Below are 19,972 nucleotides of genomic sequence, written 5' to 3' on the forward strand. Positions count from 1 at the left end.
AGCCCTGTCATTCACGACATCATCACCTCTGAATTTAGGTGGAGGAGTTGATCCTCTTGGTTCTGTTGTTCTCTTTGTCTTTCTTGGCTCCATTTGAGTCAGAGGTAGATAGGCTGTTTTGGAGACTGGAGAGTCTTGAAGCAAATATATGCACAATCAGAGGAGGGAGAGGATGTTGTCATTTGATCCTCATGGACCAATGAGGAAGCACACTGGAAAGAAGAGGAAGAGCCAAGGTATGGGGTTTAAGAAAACAGTGTTGTATTAGTGACTTGGATCTTTGAAGGGGAAGAATGATGGTGTAGGGTCACAACCAGCCATATCTTTGCATTGTGTTCTGAAAACACTGGGCCAACTGAATGTTTCCTGTCATACTGCTGTCCACCACACTGTTAGCTAGTTGTTATTGTTGTTGATGGTGATGATGGTGGTGATGGTTGTGTGAAGTCCATTCCTTGGAAATACATCCATAAATCCAAATAAGATCCTTCCATGTTGCTCACATCCTCCCGCCCCTGCCCCTGCCCCATCCTAAGTTCCATAAATTTGCAAATGTAAGACCTAGGCATGTGCAGAAGATTACTCGTGAAGTTTACTTGCTGACCTGAGAATGACATTCTATAAGCAGCAGTGACTTCCGATGTCTGAGCCCTGGCCAGTCCTTTCCACCAATTGTGTGCTGTGAATTAGTGCCAGGAAACATCGAAGGGTTTGTGGGAAAGTGGAAACAAAGACAAGTTTATTTTGGTGCAGAAAAACTTGTGTTTTCAGATTTATTTATTTGAAAGGCAGAATGAAAGAGAAATTGTGCTCTTTCTTCTGCTGGTTCACTTCCCCTATAGTCACAAAGGTAAGGCTTGTTCCAGGCCAAAGCCAGGAGCCCAAATGCCTCTCAGCACTTGGCCACCTTCAGTGCTTTCCCAGGTGCCTTAGCAGGAAGCTGAATTGGAAGCAGAACAGCTGCAGCTTGGACTGGTGTGTATGTGATACCATTTTGTCAAAGGCAATGGCTTAATCCACAGACTGTAATGCCATCCCCTGGTACAAAATATATTGGAAGCTCATATATATGAGAGGATCTTCAAAAAAGCTTATATTATAAGAATGCATATTATGAGAAAACTTTGCATGCATTTCAAAATTGTTTTTGCAACAAAATAAACATTTTTTAATTCTATTTTTAATGAAAATTGCCCTCATATACAGTTTACCAACTTTCTCTGAGTTTTCTTATATGAAAATAAGATTGGGCCAGAATCCTGAGATCATCTTGAGTTGTTTAAAAGTTGTGTTTGTTTTTCTTCCAGAATTAACTACAAATTACTAGCATGGAATCCATGAATCACTGTTCTATCAAAGCTCTGAAATGTTTTGCTTTTAAACTTGCAAAAATGAATTGCACGTGATGTGTTGTTGGCCACTTGGGCAATGGATCTACTTTCAGGCACTGCTCTTTTGTCTGCAGCTGTCTGCGTCTTTTAATAGATAAGATTTCATATGTGCATTCAGTAATATACACCAAGCCAGCTGATGTTAAAGCGGATATACCAGGTTGCTGTTTTGGGGCATTTTGTTTGATATGCAAACCTGGTAAATTGTTGAGCAGTCGTGGTGCCAGAAACCTCAGAATAGATTGTCTGCGCTCTTAGGTTTGGCCAACAAGTTGCTATAATAGCTCTTCACTCTGTCTGTTGAATACCCGTTGTTGGAGTAGCTACTTTAGCCCTAGGTACAGGATGGCATGCTAGGTCTTCTAGGCCCAGGACTTTTGCTATAGCATAGGTTGTCATCCCTTTTTTTTTTCATGTTCACTACCATATATGTAGGAGATTAATGATAACATGACTCAGTGTATTCTGTTGTAGAAGTAGATTTCATACACTAGTCATGTCACATATGATTTTATAACCTTAAACACTGAGCTCTCACAGTATTGGAGTGCATTTAGCCATGCTGTTGTGGGCATTTGGACAGTCAGCCAATAGATGGGTGCTTTCTGTCTCTCTGTCTCTCAGATAAACATTAATAAGTGAGATTTTTTCCCCCAGCTCTTACAATAGTAGCTTTACTAGCATTACCAGAATCAGAGTGATTAACTTAGTCTTCCAGACATCCAAACACTAGCAGAAACCTAGCAGCTCACCTTCTAGGAAGCTGAGCTCCCAGAGAGGAGCAGATATCCTGCTGTGGTATCTCAGGAGGTTGTTGTGTGGGACAACTGAGGCCAAGAATGTGAGAGTGCTTTCTGTTACAGAGCATGCATTCCAGATAGGAAGCAAAAGGTGTAAAATGTGCTTGTACCATGGCATTACATTTTAAACAGAAATGGAACTTTTCAGAACATTTTCCCCCAGTGAGTATAACTAATGAATTCTTAATGGGCAGCTGCAAATACAGACCTTATTGGAAGGAGAAAATTAAAGCAATCAAGGAGATCATTTTTCTTCTGCATTGACATGTTAAAAAAAAAACCTCCTAATTAGAAAATATTCAATTGTTTTTTATGCAAATCCAAACTGTCTGACTTAAAAATATTCTATTTAAGTGTAGGAGATGCACGGTTTAAAACTACTGTAAATATCTCCATACATTGAATGAGTCTCATGGGTAAAAATATGCTCAATTTTGTCTTTGTGAGAACCACACAGATGTTTTCTTCACTTTCATTTTTAGAAATTTGCATTTATTTCCATTGTGTTTGAAAGGCAGAACTGAAAGGCAGGGACAGACAGAGAGATCTGTGGTCTGCTGGTTCATAGATGTGTGCAATACCCAGGCCTGTATCAGGCTGAAGCCTTGAGTGCAGGACTCAGCCTGGGCTTCCTATGTGAGTGACTGGGACCCAAGTGCTGCACACTGGCAGGAAGATGGATCGGAAGTGGAGCAGTCAGGACTCGAATCGTGGTATCTGGACATCCCAAGTGGTAACTTAGCCACAGCACCGCATACCTGGTTTGTTTTTAGTAGTTCAAGTCCAGAAGCACCTAATTAGTAATTCTTCTAACATAACTTCCTACTGTGACTACCATCCTGAGGAGATAAAGTAGGTTTAATAATCATGCTATTTTACTATTTCTGAGGAGTGATTATCCATGCAAATGTAAAGACTTAGAGATTTCGAAAAGGGATCCAGGCCAGGAATCCCTCCCCCCAATATCCAGATGTGTTTATGTGTTTCTTTTCTTTTTCCTGCCTGAAGTAGTAACTTTTAAAGTTCTGACTTAAAACATTAGTAGCAAAATTAAAGTTGTTAAGAGCCAGATGAAGGAGGGCCACATGGAGCTTCCTGTGTAGCTTTTATTTATAGGTTTTCTTTGTATTCTACTTACCTTTTTTCCTTCTCTTTCTCTTTTGGAATCTTTTTACCTAGAGACAGAAATCTTCCTTTGGAAAAATCAGTTCAGGTAGAGAGAAAGGTATTCAGAAAAAGAAATAAGGAGGAGGCATATACGAGTCACCCAGAGTACACTGGCAGTCTTAGATGTTAATGAGGGAAAAAATGACATGTTTGTCCTGTTCCACCCATCGTAGTACTAAATTGAGTACTTGTCACCGGCGCTTGGTTTTATGCCATATCCTTGGCTTTCTTTAATTGGCTGATGAAGCAAACTGCTCTTTGGTCTTTCTATATGATTCAAAGAGGACTAAGCTAGATTTTCAACTTGTATTTGGAGTGGGAAAAAAACATATATTAACACCAAAATGGTGCAGCATTCATGCTTTATTAGTACATTTTGCCATGAAACTGTACGCTTGTCAAGCATTTAAAACAGTAGCTAAGACACTAACTGCCTGGGACACCTGCATCCCGCATCAGAGCACCTGAGTTCATGTCCCAGCTCCACTTCCAAGTCCAGATTCCTGCTAAAGCACACCCTGAGAGACCTCGCTTGAGCAATAGGCTCCTGGCTTTCATGTGGACCAACTCTGGCTGCGGAGCGCCTGAGGGGAATGAAGCTCTCACTGTGTTAATCTCTCTGCCTTTCAAATAAATACAATGAAAAAGGGAAAAGAAAATTAATGCTGGTGGCCATCCTTTGTAGACTACACTTGAGCTGGAGATCTGACTTTCTTAAGTTTTTGTGTTTTAGTAGATCTATCTCCCAATCCTATTTATTCCTGGTACTTGCATATTTGGCAATCAGTTATCCCAGCAGGCATACACATAAACAAATAAATATAAATCAATATTGTTGTTGTTTTTATAATTATCTTGCAGGTAGGTTCTATGTTCTTTGAATGTTTGGTTTTTGCTGTTGTCTTGATTATTTTTAACATTGCTTTTGTCCTTTGGGTTTGGACCTGCGTTCTGAATCCCACTGATTTAAGAGGCCCTATTACTTGTAGACTACCAGACAGGATGTCATTGTTGCTGTCTATTTCTTGCCCAGTGTTAATTGGTTTCCTGTCAGTCTCCATGGCCCCCAAAGCTTGTGCTCAGTTGTCCTTTTGCAACGTTTTATTCTTAGACCTGAACGAAGCAGTCCCAGAGACAGAGCGCCTAGATTCAAAAGCTGTGAAAACCCGTGCCCAGCTCTCGGTGAAGAGCAGACGCCAGCGACCCTCCAGGACAAGACTCTATGACAGCGTGAGCTCAACGGACGGCGAGGACAGTCTGGAGCGCAAGGTGAGCCCTCGGACTGCAGCGTTGGCCTCTGCCATTTTTTTCTACAGCTTATGGAATAGAAGACAATCTCTTTTTTTTTTTTTCTGTTTTAACCAAAATCTGTGTCTTAGTTGGAGATAGCTGGACTTGTTCACCTCTTTGCTGATTTCTTCCTCAGCCTTTTGTACTAATTCAAGTTCTTCTCTCTAGTTGTCCAGCGAACTAACCAAGATCATCATCCCTATTGTCGAATTTCCTGAGGGTGCTTTTCTACTCACTTGTTGGTCTCATCAGTTGGGAAATACTAACTGTAACAAGTAATTATTTCTGTATATCTTAGCTCTCTGTGCTGGGAACACTGGTCACATGGTGAGTTGTTAAGAACTATGCGTTTTCGTCTATAAACTAACAAGCAAACATGGTTTTCATGAGAATTCATTGCAACCACAAAAGGATGGGTCTTATTTCAAAGTAAGTATTGTATCAGCCCAATACTCAGTGTCATAACCTTTATAATCTCTTATACCAACAGCCTTCCAACAGTTTCTATAACCACATGCATATTACCAAACCACTTCTAGCTGAGGGTTTGAGAACTTCTCCAGAATCAGATTCTGGTGCCCCACCCCTCAGCCTGGTGGCCAGCGATGTGTCCTTCTCGCCTGACCACGTAGCTGAATTTCAAGAAGAATCCCAGGACCCTGAGAGGGAGCCCTGCTCCTCTGTCTGGGGAGACACAACCCCCTCCTCTCCTTCAAAATCAGACCAGGACATGGAAGACTCTCCTTGCCACCATCAAGCCACCTCTAAGAAAGTAACACAAGAAAAAGGTATTTGAATTTTTTTCTTGCTTACATTTTATCAGATTTCACTGACCCTGATTTGGGCAATATAAAATAGCCTTTTCTCTGACAATCCTAAGTTATTTAAGTTATTTGTCTTCCCACAGTTGGCGGTGCTATGTTCCTTTATATTACAGAGCAAGAGGAACATGTCCATCCCTCTCCAGCTCCCCCTGGCTCCATATTTTGTATCCCTTCAGCTCTCTGCAAGTTACTGTCAAAGGGAATTTGGGGAAGGATTTTGTAGGATAGCATCTCAATGTTTCAATAAACATCTAACAGTCGTTTTAGAAAAGCATATGAAGATAAAAGCGGTGGTGGTCTAAACATTAATCGATTCAAAAAATAATTTTACTTATTTTTGTTTAGATAACATCTTTGATTATGATTTATATTGCCAAGAATGTGATAGAAAGCAACAATAAAGGTAGTACAGGAAGATTTAATCAGTCAAGGTTTAAAATAAGCTCCTTGAATTACACCAGAATTTCATATGTGTCTATATTTTGTTATTTTCTTATACGAACTTTCTAAATTTATCTGAAAAGAGGATCAACCTTTGTTGTGATCAGGGGAATGATCATTTAAATGAGATGCCACACTGCGCAATCTGGCAGGTTGGCAGCAACATCAGCTTGGGATTGGAGGAATCCTGGCGAGCAGTGTTGGCAACGGGGCAGGACTCGGTCAGCACCACAGGCAATGTGGTGCTGTGGTGCTCCAGTCGGAAAGCTCGGTGTCACACGTCTCTGCCAGATGGCGGGTGTGCTCCTTGTACTCATACTGTGAGGACATGGAGGCACAGTTGGCTTTGGGGACCTGTGCTGTTGTTAAGCACCCCAGCTTCCTTCCTGACATCTCCTCTCCTGAGCCTGTCGGCTGGTGGAATCATCTTCCAAAGGTTAACCGTAAGCACAGCTCTTTTAGAAGCAGTTTTGAAGCAAGACATAGAATACCTGGAGAAGATGCAATACCAGTGGATGCAAGAGAATCTATGTTCTCAACATGAATTCATCAAAATTAGTGACTGGGTTGATGAACAGCTGGCCTGTGATTTGGGTCTACTTTCCAAAGAACTAAAGGCCTCCAGAACTTATACTAATTTAATGAAATTAAATTCAGTGACTTAATTATGAGTTAAGATAGCATTTTTGTTTTTTATACTGAATTGTTTGTTTTCTTCCTTTGAGCTTTTAAATGTCTCAATTATTTATTTTACTCATTTGAAGCAAAAATGACAGAGAAAGGAGAGAGAGAGAGAGGCTGACTTTTCTGTTGACTGATTGTCTCCCCACAGATTCTCATTACAGCAGAGTTGGCCCAGGCTGAAGCCCAAAACCTAGAACCGTATCAGGACCTCCAGCATGGGCAGCAAGAACCCAAATATTTTAGGGCTGGTGTGGTGGTATGCATGCTAATCTTCCACATGCTAGTGCCAGCATCCCATATGGGCACCAATTCATGTCCCAGTTACTCCACTTCCCATCCAGCTCCCTGTTTATGACCTGGGAAAGCAGTGGAGGATGGCCCAAATCCTTGGATCCTACACCTATTTGGGAGACCCAGAAGGAGCTCCTGGTTCCCAGCTTCAGATCAGCTCAGCTCTGGCTGTTGAGCGATTTGAGGAATGAATCAGCAGATGGAAGACCTCTCTCTGTATAGTCCTTTCTCTCTGTAAAATCTGTCTTTCAAATCAAAGTAAATAAATCTTCAAAAAAGAACATAACCCAGGTACTTGGGCCATCATATTCTGTCTCTTCAGGTTCCTCTTTAGTAGGAAGCTGGATTGGAACGGAGAGTTAGGATTTGATCCCCTACACTGGCATAGGGGTTACAGGTGCACAAGCCACAGCCCCACTCACTGTGCCATAATACTCACCCTCAAAGTAGCATTTTCACAGAAATATACTTGTGCCATGCCCTCTGTGCTCTCCTGCTTTAAGACATGCATAGCCATTTGTCTCTGAGAAGGCGAAAGTAGCAGCCAGATATACTTTGAAAAAGTTTGAGCTTGTAAGACCTCGGTAGCTATGGTAAAGAAATTCTATTATCCTCAGGGAGTGAGTGGGTCACTCACCCGGGGAAATCTCACCCGAAAGCTTTTGAAAGTAGCTAAATCTTGTCTGGATTATTCTTTGCCTTTTCCCATGTAGTGATAATGCATGGAAGTTGGCAGATGTTTTCTCTCCAGTTGTAGAGGTGGCACATGGGTGTGAATGGGGCTTTGCATGCCACTAGCAGTCACATGCCAGAAAAATTGTGAGAATTCCATCCTGCTCCCTCCACGCCCCCGCCCCCCACCGCCCACCTTCCATGCCATGTCATGCTGCCCCATGAGCTCCTGGACTTTGTTTTGTTCAGCATGACACCCCAGTGTAGCAGGTGGTGCACAGTGATAAAGGCTGGTTCGTTGCTTCCCTGAGAAGTCCCTCCCCCAGCCTCCTCAGTTCCAGTTTGCCTTGTTTGACTGTGCTTCTGGGTAACAGCGGGGCAGTCACTGAGCTCTGTTAAGGTAGTGAGTGGTCAGTGACTAACTATACAAGACTGACCATGCTGATTATTTGCAGTGACCAACTGTACAGTACTGACTGTACTGGTCACAGGTAACAGCTATGGCCCAGGTGAAAAGGGGCCAAAGCTTCACTTCCCTTTAGTACCCTTGAGAAAACATCTCAGGCCTTCCATTGTTGTTGAACATTCATCCACTCCTTATTCCTTCATGTGTTCATTCAACAAATGGTTATGGAATACTCGCCCCATGCCAGGCTGTGTTCCAAAGGCTGACTGTGCGGTAAGAAGCCTTCCTTCCCATCAGGGCACCAGCTCACTGGAATCTGTCTGCCACCTTCTCCTCCCCTCCCTTGCCCTTCTCTCCCTTCTTCCCTGCCCTCCACATATTTGGTGACAAACCTTGTCACCACCATCAGCAACAACTTACAAGACTCTATCTGCTTGCCTTCTCTTGGGTTCTGTTGCTTTTTGAAAGATGTCACCAGGGGAGCCCTATGAGCCCACTCACTTCCTGACAGCGCCTGTTACCTACTAGTGCCTTATGGACCCTATCCTCAGTCTGTGATTCAAGAAAACCAGCCATGGAGGAACTTAAAAATGCAAAAGTCATTCTGGAAGACCTAGTGGGTAGAGCAGTAACATCCACAGAGACAGGTACACCTACTAACAACTTGGAGGCATGGGGCTGTCCTAACCTGCAGAACCCGTTTGTGCAAGACCGAGAGGTCATGCAGGCAGATTCAACCCAAAGCTGCAAAACTTAAATATCTTAGGTTCCCACAGGTACTCTTGAAGGGAAGAAAGTGAGGCAGAGCTGATCAGAGGAACAGGAAATGGGCAGTCCCAAACATTAGGAAGGAAGCAAGATGAACCTGTTCTTTGTTTCTTAAACAGAGGAGGTGAGCTCAGGGGAGCACCTAACATCAAGCAGTAGACTGGGGAGTCTCCACCACGGAGCAGTAAAAGGTTGGGTGCTTCATGGCAGGGAACTGAAGGAGAACGCAGTTAAGAGGCCTTCGGCTTTAGCAGTCAGGAGATCACTTACTACCTTTCAAAGTGGAAACCAGGTTGCCAAAGCTTAAAGTAGAAGCCCTCAAATTCACAGTCTTAAGACTTCAAATTGTCATGAAGGTATTTCTGGGAAGATACCAAAAAGCCTGTTTGAAGAAGTCTTATATAAGGCTAACTAACTGATTAAACAAACAAAATATGTCCTGTTTGTTCCCTTGTTCCTGAGCTCATCCAAATGGGGTGTTGGCTTTTGTGCGGGCTAGAAATTCTGGACTACACTAAAGATGGACTTGATAGAGTTAAAGTGGGAAACTGCATTTTTCCCTAATCTTGCCCCTTCAGCCTTGCACAAGCATTCATTTCAGTGTTCCTTGGAATACACTTCGGCAAATGTGTGAGATAATGATGGAAGGTTGCCTAGCAGCGGGCTCTGTGATGGGCAGAACCAGGCTTTTAGTCCTGAAATGTCCAAATAAGTGCAACACTAATAGATTGCAGAGTATTTCCCTGAACATTGTCTCAGCTGCTCTTCCCACCACTCATTAAAGCATCTCGCAGCTACCTCTAATTCAGAACATAATTGGGCAGTCTCCTTTTAACTTTGCACAATCCTAGCCATTAAGAGTTGCTTTAGGATTGATTTGGAAGAATTTAGTATGTTGTTGTTTTTTCACAGCTTCTGTTGAGAAAATTAAAATGCTGCCTTTTGAAATTTTCTAAAAATATCCATTAGCAAAATCACCTTGGAAGGTGTCTGGTTTGTCTATGGATTTTTAAAATGAGTATATGTCACATCTGTGGCTATTTAATTCTGGTACCCAAAGAATAATGATGCAAATGTACATAATAGGTATTTGAGTGTAGAAGTGGATTTTAAATACAGATATATTTCTGACTCTTATACTTCATTAGATGTATTTCAAGAAACTGATTATTGTAGCATGGGTATCATTAGCTGAAAATATGAAAAGCTCATTGCTAAACGTCCCTGGAGTGTTTGTCAGTGTCCTGAGCTGCCAGAGAGGTTTGAACTTGGATGCATGAATGGACACTGGTGTATTCTTGATGTTCTTTCAGGAAGTCTTGTCAATGCTGGTTTAGAAATTCCTTGCCAAAGTAGATACAAATCACAAGCAAAATCAACTAAGAATAATAACTGAACACTGTCTTAGGATGACCACTTCCTCTGTACTCTGTTCCAGAAAAATTCATCAGCCTTTTTTTTTTTTTGGAAATTTTTGAAAGATGGAACAGTTAGGGAGGACTAGTCTCACAGCATAACACACATCAAGGAAAAACAACAGTGGTCCTGCGGGTCAGATAATCGGCCATGCTGATCCGTAACACCGAACACTGTCTTCTGCTGCCACGCTTCTCAGAGCTGCCAGCCCTATCTGTGGTGAAGGAAGTGCCACCTGTGAAGTCTAGTTTTTGCAAAGCTCTCTTCAGTTGGGTTTCTAGCATCATTTCAAGTTTCCCCATGCCCCACCAATGAAAGCTTAACTCCAAAGAGTAAAAGCCCTATTGGCTGAATGTGCTGGAGAGGTTGGGTGTCCCCACACCACCAGAGTAGCAAGGAGCTCCAACCCAGCCACCAAGAATGACCTTTCAGAGTGTTGTATGTTCCAGAGCTGCTCTCTTACCTAACAGTCCCCCATTTCCACTCCCACCCCCACTTTCACGTTCTGTTCTGGCCGCAGGCCATCATCACTGGACAAGGAAGATACCAGAGAGTAAAACTTCAGCTCTCACTTCCTTCCTAAATCCCTCAGACTCTCAAAGGTGGCTCTTTGGGACTTTAAAGAGTTGGGAGTCTTCAAAGAATGGGGTGGGTCCTTGCTAATGGGCACAAAACGCAAAGATAAGAGAGATATGGAGGGCAGAGCCCAGTCATTTGAAGCCAGGACTTGAAGCCAGAGAAGGAATAGAAATGAAAGTGACATTGGTTGGTGCTTTGAGTGCACCGGCCCTCCAGTGATATTCCTCTTGGTCACCTTCTTCCTTCCAACAGATTTAAAATTAAAACTCTGTGATAAACTTGGGCCTTGGTCCACCAGCCCCGCTCATGCTGTAGCAGATGCCCCCCAAAAGCAGCCAGATTTCTTACCACTCATCAAAGTTTATGATTTTCTTTTGTAGTAAGGAATTTAGACATATGATTTAGACTCAGAGGCACATTGACATTTCCCTCATAAGTTTTAAATAATAATTGTCCTTTTTCATCTATGTGTATATCCTAGATGGTGCCAAAGGTCCCAGATCACCAAAGACTTCCAGTTCGTTGGTGGCACAAGGAGGAAAAATTAAACAGAAGTTTGTGGATCTAGGGTAAGCAACTTCCAGGGTTAAAAAAAACAAACAAACAAGCAGTCTGCAAAGGAGGATTAGTAGAAAATGTTGGCTTTCAGTTTAATGACTGTGTGCTGTCATTATAGGGCACCTTTGCGAAGGAATTCCAACAAGGGAAAGAAGTGGAAAGAGAAAGAAAAGGAAGCCACTAGGTTTTCTGCAGGTAGCAGGTACTGGTGGGTGATTAAGAACACAGACTTATTTTTATACCTAACTCTTTGGCACCCTTTTCTGTGGCTAACCAAAATCACTAGTCACTGTCTCTGAAATAGACTCATATTCCTAGAGGTGGTACAGAAGAAAAATTGCACAATTTATATTTGTCTTGTTCCAGTTATAGCCTGCGTCTGGGCTATAATTAGTCCCTAATTACAGAATTATGACTGTATGAATGGTTTCAATAGATGTTTAACTAAAATGCATTATAAATATATTTCTGTGATAATTTGGACATTTATCATTTTTTGGTGGAAGGGGGGCCTAGCTGCCCACGATGTTGGTACTTTCTACTTTTTTGATTAAGTCTGAAAGGGTAGCTTTGCTCTTAAGAACCTTGTTGGCATTCAAGACTGATCTATCCGTGTGCATGTATGCCCGACCACCCTTTCTTGCTGATCTTGGCTGCCTGATTGATTTTGCTGGCGCCATCAACTGTGCTTACTGTTCAGGAAAGAATTTCCTATAGAGAAGTGAACTCTGAACAGCATACTGTTACATTTTCCCAAGTTAATTCTGATATTTCATACTTTTCAACTTGGATCTGTATAGGAAAACAGTGAAGCATGAAACTCAGGTTGGCATGCTTGGATCTGAATCTTAGCTCTTCCACTGAAATTTTTTAAGTGTTGGATAAGTTACTGAACCTTCTGTGCATTCATTGTCTTATGCTAAGTGAGGGTCGTAACACTCTATGGTGATTGCAAGGATGAAGAGAGCCTGCATGTACGGCGTATGAAATGAGAGGTGGCAGTTGTGAAAGATGCAGAAATATGAATTATAATAATTTTTTGTGTAATGATCATCATTATTTGCAACTGACAAAGCAGTCATCTGTTTATCACTTCTTCTGGTCTGCACAATGAAGTTGAAAGGGCAGATAATGGTGGCATGCTTTGATGAGGAAGAACTTCACCTTCATAGAGTGGAATTGATTTGTCCTGAGCTGTGCAGCAGGTAATTAATGTCAAGCTGGGGCTTGGGGCTCCTGTCTGGATGCCTTCCCAACACATCATTCCGCCTGCGGCTATTTATGCATTTAATGATACGTAAATTTCTTTATGAAACTTCAGGTCATCTCAGTACTGTAGCCTATGGAAGGAAGAGACAACATTGCTGAAAATGAGACTCCGTGAAGTCATTTAGAGATCACTTATCCAGCGCTCCTGCTGTTTGCGTCCCCCCTCTTCCCTGACATACAGCTTAACGAGAAGCAGCGCCTTCCCTGTGGTATTGTGGTGGATGGGGTAGGGAAGAGGAAAGAGAATTCCAAGATGATTTCATTAGACTGGGTTTGCTTTATGACAGTGAAAGAAAGGTCAGAAACCTCTCATTATATTGAGGACAGAAAATTGAAGACAATTCTAAGGCCAAAGCAACTCAAAAGCAAAATGATTTTGAGAAATATAAAATGGTTTACTGTGTACCTTAAAATCACAAACAGGAAACTATCAAACCTTGTTAGTAAGGAAAAAAAAAAGGTAGTAAAATCATTTCGAAGCGACACCGGGTGGGTGTTAGTGTGTAACAGTTTGGATGCCTGTGTCCTGCGGCAGAAACCCCAGCTCTGGTTGATGGGCAGCAGCAGGTGAGGGCTCACTGAGCAGGTTCCTGCCACTCACCTGGCACATGCGGGTGGCATTCTACCTCCTGACCATAGTGGGCATTTGGGGAGCAAAGCAGAGACTGAGAGTGAGCAAATGCCCTCTCTCTCTCTCTGTCTCTCCCTCGCTCCTTCCCTCCTTCCCTCCCTTGCCACTCTTTGTCTCTGCCTGTAAAATACAAAATAAATAAGTAAAAATTGAAAGGAAAAAAAAAAAGAACCTGGAGAGCCACAAACCGGGGCATGATTGAAATGACACTGTGCTTCCTGGAGGGTCTGGGGTCAGGACGGCCCTGGGCTCTCACCTGGAGCCTCCGTCTCAGAATGGAGTGAGCATTAACAGCCACAGGGAGACATCAACTAGGAGTCTGCGCCATCAGGGAGTGCTCCCCACAAGTAAGCAGGGACAGGGCGTTATCTGCACCCTGCCTTCCCTACCAGCGCCAGCCTCCCTCAACTTCTTTCCCGCTGGATTCACAAGTGTCCCACATGCACCAATGCTATGAAGTAAGCTTCAGCTAGAATCGTCATTTTTTATAATTATTTGTAATTACACTAGACTCTTGGCAAGATAGAGAGGAATCTATATAATTGAAATAATAAAGAGAAAAGGGACATTTCTCTGTTTCCAAAAAATCAATTTTTTAGCTTTCAGAGTAATTGGTTGACACTAATCAAATCTAATGACAGCCTCTGTTCTCCTATAGAGATTGATAACAGGCCCAGAACCTAATAACACATTGCAGGAAGAACAGAATTACTGCCCAGTAGGGGTTTGATGCAGTTGAGTTGCTTTCCAAACTCACCCTAAATCCCATGCTGGGTGGGCTGGTCTAGTTATAAAGAAGCGCCTGGAAGAGGCTCCCCAGCCCTACAAGGCTTTCTCACAGAAAGAAGGGAAGTACTCCCAGAGTTAGTAATCTTATCAGTGAGATTTCTCACCTTCTTCTTGTGAGGTTTTAAACACCTACTGAGTTCATCAGTCAAGTAGAACTCAGGGCTATCAGATTTTTAAAGAGGCCATACTTTTTGTTCATACACATAACCAACATGAGACAAATGGAGAAAAGAGATGAGCCCACCAGCTCTAGTAACAACTAAACCCAGCCAAAAAGTACCACTTGGCCCTGTCCCTTTTCAAATATGTGCTTAGTGAACATTCTGACTTAAGCAGGCAGCATAGTAGATAACAAATTAGCTGTCAGGGCATGGTCATGCTTTTAAGTACATGCCACAGGATGAAAGAAAATTCTGTCCTAAATTCTAGAATAGGAAAATATGGATGCCAGTACAGTGTCATCTTGGCAATCTATGGAGAAACTTCCAGTTCAGTCACTAACTCTTTAGTCCAGTGAGCAGATAAGTTACCTCAGATAGAATAGCGGGTCATTAGCAAAGTGACAGGGGACATGCCAGTCTACTGTGAAAGTGAATCTGTGCTAGTCCTGATTTTAGGCAAATCACCTTGATTCCTACAAAAATAGTGGTGGATTGGGCCCTGCGGCGTGGCCTAACGGCTAAAGTCCTCGCCTTGAACACACCTGGATCCCATATGGGTGCCGGTTCTAATCCCGGAAGCTCCACTTCCCATCCAGCTCCCTGCTTGTGGCCTGGGAAAGCAGTCAAGGATGGCCCAATGTATTGGGACCCTGCACCCATGTGGGAGACCCGGAAGAGGTTCCTGGTTCCCGGCTTCGGATCGGCACAGCACCAGCCATTGTGGTCACTTGGGGAGCGAATCATCGGACAGAAAATCTTCCTCTCTGTCTCTCCTCCTCTCTGTATATCTGACTTTGTAACAAAAATAAATAAGTCTTTAAAAAAAATAGTGGTGGATTGGACATAAAAGCACATGGCATCTACTCGCCATCTATCCCTGTGCTCTGTCCAAATTGGCATCTTCCAGTAAGATGTGGCTGCGGAGCAGTTGTAGCATGCCAGTCTGTGCAGCATTTGCTAAAGGAAAAATAGATGCTTTTTAAAAAATCTAGTATGAAACATACTATTAATAAGTTTATTGCACTGATTGGCTAAAACGTTTTTGGGTTTGCGAAAGTAAATAAACATGTATTACTATTAGAATTAATTTTACCCTTATTTTTCCATGTGGCTGCCCAAAGATTTTAATTTATGTATGTCGTTCATATTATGTTTCTATTGGATAGTACTTTTTGATCTATAAATCTGTGAAAACAAATCCTTCTCTGGTTTCTTAGTTTTCAGTTAGTCCACAAATAAGCATGTAAGCATTTGTTTATTCTTTTTTTGTTGTTTATTCTTTTGAAATGTATATTCTAATCCCTTTTGCTCCAAAAATCTATTGTGTATGAAGTACTACAACCATAAGATTTATTTAAAAACTAGTTAAGTGACAAAAAGAAAGAAAGAAAGTGAGGTCAGCACTTCAAAGGCAACTCAATAATACCTTCCTTGTAAGTGTCACTGGTGCGGAGTGTGAGACCACACTGGACCCAAGTGTAGGATGTTAGGAGGAGTCTATTTCCCAAGCTTGATGACAAGCTCCCGCTACACTCCAGGAGCCACAGTGCTGAGTGGTGAAAGTCAGGGGTTTTCAAGCTCTCATCCTCCAATCAGACTGAGAGCCGTGCAGTACAAAGTTTCAGGCAGGAAGGGAGTTACCAGAGCCCAAAGTTTCAGTTAACTAACCTACAGGAGGCAGGAGGGGCCAGGTGGGGCCAGGTGGGGCCAGGTGCACAGAACCTCCAGAGTAATTTCTGCTCTGTCAGTTGTTGTGAATGGTGCAGAAGGCAGGAGCAGGTGCACTTTTTGCACCTTCAATTAACTTGAATGCTGGAAGGGGATATAGGAAGGGCGGGGTGCAGACTCCCATTACTCCCGTTATGTAATAGTGTTGCACCTCATTACTTAAGAGTGGTCTTCCAGTGAAAGCCAAGGACATTTTGTCCAACTGGGTGAGAACCTGGGTTCAGATCCCAGCTGTGGCGCCTGGCACTTTGGACAAATTATACAGCTTCTCTGTGCCTCTACTTCCTTGTTTGTAAAATGGAGACACAAACTGTACACACACACACACACATAGAGTCCCCGACTTAAATGGTTCAGCTTAATGCCTTTCTGATTTTACAAAAACCATTTCTACTGAAATCATAGCTTGAATTTTAAATTCAAACCTTTGCCTAATGGGAAGTGATATGGCGTTCGGGTGGTAGCAGGCAGCCTAGCAAGCTGTAGCACTTGTCATCCCCAAGATGGGAGGAGACCATCAGTACTATACACTGTGCTGGTTGGCTGAGCAATACTGTTTGGTATGTTAGGAATGTTAAAAGCATTTTCCATTTAGGATAGTTTTAATTTAGGATGGATGTATCAAGATGTAACACTATTGTAAGTTGAGGAGCTGTCCATACATATGTCTGCTTCTTGAGAGCAATGGCTACATTATATTTAAGTGCATTTTAAGTCCTTAACAAGTATAAACGGCTATCACTGTCATGTTTTATATTTAAAGCAAGTTTGATTGGAGGGATGGAAAGCCAAGTATTCTCCATACATAGTTTGCCAGCAGTCTTGTTCATCCAAGGGTGGGTTTTGTAGGAGACTATCTGGATTATGCATCCAGCAGTCCTACTTACACAGTATCTCTGTTGAAGATGGTGGTAGGTTAAATCATGCCAGGACAGTATGTTGGGGATTGTCGCCTTTGCCACCAGCCTGGAGGCCAGCTCCACCCTCTCAGAGGTCCCTCTATGGGGGATCAGGACTTGAGGTCTGACAGCCACACCAAGAAGAATTGGCACACAGGGAATGCAGAGGCAAGATGAACTATTGCCCATTTTATTGACTTATACTGGGCAACTTCTACCATGATTTTTGCAGGGCAAGAAAGCAGATGAAAGTTACTAATTAACTAAAAAATAGCACACAAGTTACCCTAACGACAGATCACAAGGGATTTGAAAAACAGTCACCAGGTCTCAGGCAACAGGATAAGGAAACATGAGTTACAGGAACCAATACCAGTAAACAACTAGATCTAACTAGAAAAGGAATGTAGCAAAACTTTGTACTCAGATATGTTTAGACCACACCCCCCCCAAAAAAAAACCAACCAGGAAGATAGTGAAGATGCGTCACACCTCACCAGGCACACTTAGCCAGGCATAATTCTCAGTCTGCCAAGAATGTCTGAGATTTGGGGTCCATCGGGCATTTGGTGGTCTGGTTTTTTGGGTGCAAGCCTTTAACACACCCTGCTGCTGGGGAAGAAGTGAGCCCCTGCTTTACGGTCACAGGACCTGTGTGCAAACACCAGGATCAAGAGGAGGATATATGTGAATAGGTAACTCCTCCTGAAAGTAAACCTGACCCAGTGGGGACCTTTGAATGATGGCAGCTTAGCCATAGCAAAACAAAACAACTCACCTGTAACTCTCCCATTTGAAGCTGTATTTATCAATTTAATATTTTTTGTTGAGTATTTCGGGCATCCCTATGGCCTTATCAATGCAGTTAACATATGATGTACCTCAAAAAGCACAAACATAAAAATAATTTCAGTGGGAAAAAATGAATTTAAGGGGGTACAAAATCTTGACAGAATCAAGACACATTTGTCTCTCAAATTTCTAGTAACGCATATTTTCTTAAATGCCTAAGTAATGTTTATTATTCCTGAACTTGACATTTATACATGAGCATATGGATTTTATTTATGTGATCCTCTTGCCTATTACATTTCACAGCCTCCTGGCATGGGACAGACCCATGAATGGAGCAATGTCACTGTCTCAACTGAGCTAAAGGTTGAACATTCTACAGTGATGAAAGATTTTGGACCAGAAATCAGGGTCTGGAAGCACACTATGCGTAGGGTGGTTGGCCGGAACCTTACTTGGATGCGTTTCTCGTGGCTGTTATCCAATAAGGCCTCCAAGCACTCAGCAGCGAGGGCTGGCCTTTCCCCCTCAGCTCCCTTGGTGAATGTTTGAACCTTCCAGCATCCTTCCAGCATCTGATTTAAATGGATGGATACCAGCAGCCTTCTCGTGGGTGTAGCTGGCTTTCTCCAGGGAGTTTCCTTCACTACCTACCTGCTTCAGCTCTGTGGCCTGCTTGCGTTGTTTCTGTTGTGGCAGTGCCCGAACCCAAAATGTTATTCTGATGACATTCAGCTGGATTCGGAATAATCCACAAGTCTTGTGTTCAAAGTTAAAGCAACAACAGCAAAATCACCATGGGTCAGGTAGCTGAGCAGTTGGGTTTTGGGACGCCAGCCGCAGGATAAACTTGCTTCAAAATGTGTGTGAATTAGTTAATTGCTCTAAAGACTTACTAGCTATAGACCATATAATTACCAAGACCCAGCTATGCCAAAAATGACATTATAGATAATAGAAACTGAATTTAAAGCCATTCTTTCTCTCAGTTACTAAGAACAGAGCATCAGGGACATTGCTGTGTCTTGTGGTTACATTTTTTTTACCCATAGACAAGAGCAAAGCATTAGCAAGTCAAGGCAGCATGCAGCATGTGGCTGTTTGGAATTTCTTGAACTTACTTTCAGAGCCCCCGAGAGTTTATTTCTGTCCATCTTGATTTGGGGAAGGAAGGTGAAAAGAAAAAGAGGAAGAGGAAGGAAGGAGTGAGAATTGAAGGAAGGGTTTTGTGTTATTCTGAGCATTTGTATACAACATGCAATGGGCTATAGGAGTGGCCAAAGTGGAATAGCCACTACCAAACACTTTCTGCTCCTTTTCTATACTTAAGAATAAGAATTCAATTTACCACCACCCCCCAATAAATTAACATTTACTTTAGAAAATATGTCTGGTAAACCAGTAGATCTATAATTTTCAAATAATAGAATAGGTTTTTGGTTTTTATTTATTTATTTACTTATTTATTTATTTTTGGAGAGGAGTATTCTGTATCCCAGGTTCAAGCAAATCAAAGCACACCACCGTTCATTTCTTTGAAGGTACTAGGCAGCATGCAGAGGCCGTGCTGGTTCATGGGGTTTTAAAGCCACTGATACACAGAGAGATGAAGAGGCTGGGATGCAGCCTCAGCAGGGGCAGAGCAAGACCTGAAAGAGAGAACTGAAAAGCCCTCATCAGGATCCCCCCAGAATCTGCTGCTTGGTGTCTGTGGGGCCAGAGGGGGTCTCCTCCAAGTGGACTTTCATTGCTCGCTACTGGGCTTTCAGCCGAACTTTTGCGACACCTCCTTTCTCTAGTTATCACTGCTGTAACATGGCTGGGTGCTTTATTGTCTGCAAGGTGCTTCTGCAGGTGTTCCACCATTTGGGAATGAACAGAACAGTTAGGAGTTGGGCCGCTTACATAGACTACAAGTGAGTTAGTCTGCAGTTTTGTTTTTGAGAGGAGCTGTAAGAAGACAAATTCAGTGGACATGTAAGGTACAAGTTGTCCAGCCGTGGGGTTCAGGTACAGTTATTAAAAGAGGATCTCTGCAAGCTTGGCATCAGCAGGGATGAGTGAGGGTCTCCAGTGTCGTTGCAACATTGAACCAGTCTCTTACAACATGCTTACAAACCACTCCCTGGTCTCCCTTCGGATTCTGGTATTTATTTTTCTGTTAAACAAAGATAAATACAATCACAAAAGTACCTGCATTAATGAGAAAATATGTTTTCAAGCAGTGTTTGGCAAATGCCTTTTAATTGTTTGAGAAGAAAGTAATAAATACAGACCACTGGATAGTCTTCAAAGCACTTTCACACATTTATCTCACTTAATTATTAATGACCACATTTGAGATAAAAAAAAATAATCCACTTTTTACAGATGGGGAAAGAGAGGCTGAGAGAAGGCCAGAGGCACACATCCCAGG

General features: G+C 42.5%; 1 protein-coding gene across 14 annotated transcripts in view; it reads left to right on the forward strand.

The window, feature by feature from the left end:
- Window positions 1-19,972, forward strand: part of PPP1R9A (protein phosphatase 1 regulatory subunit 9A) — a 249,209-nt gene that overhangs the window by 219,528 nt on the left and 9,709 nt on the right. For 7 of the 14 annotated variants that reach the window (XM_058678331.1, XM_058678330.1, XM_058678338.1 and 4 more), the window contains 4 exons: window positions 4,470-4,627; window positions 5,139-5,436; window positions 11,211-11,298; window positions 11,379-11,495. In XM_058678331.1, the coding sequence (XP_058534314.1) occupies window positions 4,470-4,627; window positions 5,139-5,436; window positions 11,211-11,298; window positions 11,379-11,495 (661 nt within the window). The remainder of the gene's footprint in view (window positions 1-4,469; window positions 4,628-5,138; window positions 5,437-11,210; window positions 11,299-11,378; window positions 11,496-19,972) is intronic. The other 7 variants (XM_058678335.1, XM_058678336.1, XM_058678339.1 and 4 more) reach the window with 4 other exon arrangements.

This window comes from Ochotona princeps, chromosome 20 (genome assembly GCF_030435755.1).
Source record: "Ochotona princeps isolate mOchPri1 chromosome 20, mOchPri1.hap1, whole genome shotgun sequence".
Classification (NCBI taxonomy): domain Eukaryota; kingdom Metazoa; phylum Chordata; class Mammalia; order Lagomorpha; family Ochotonidae; genus Ochotona; species Ochotona princeps.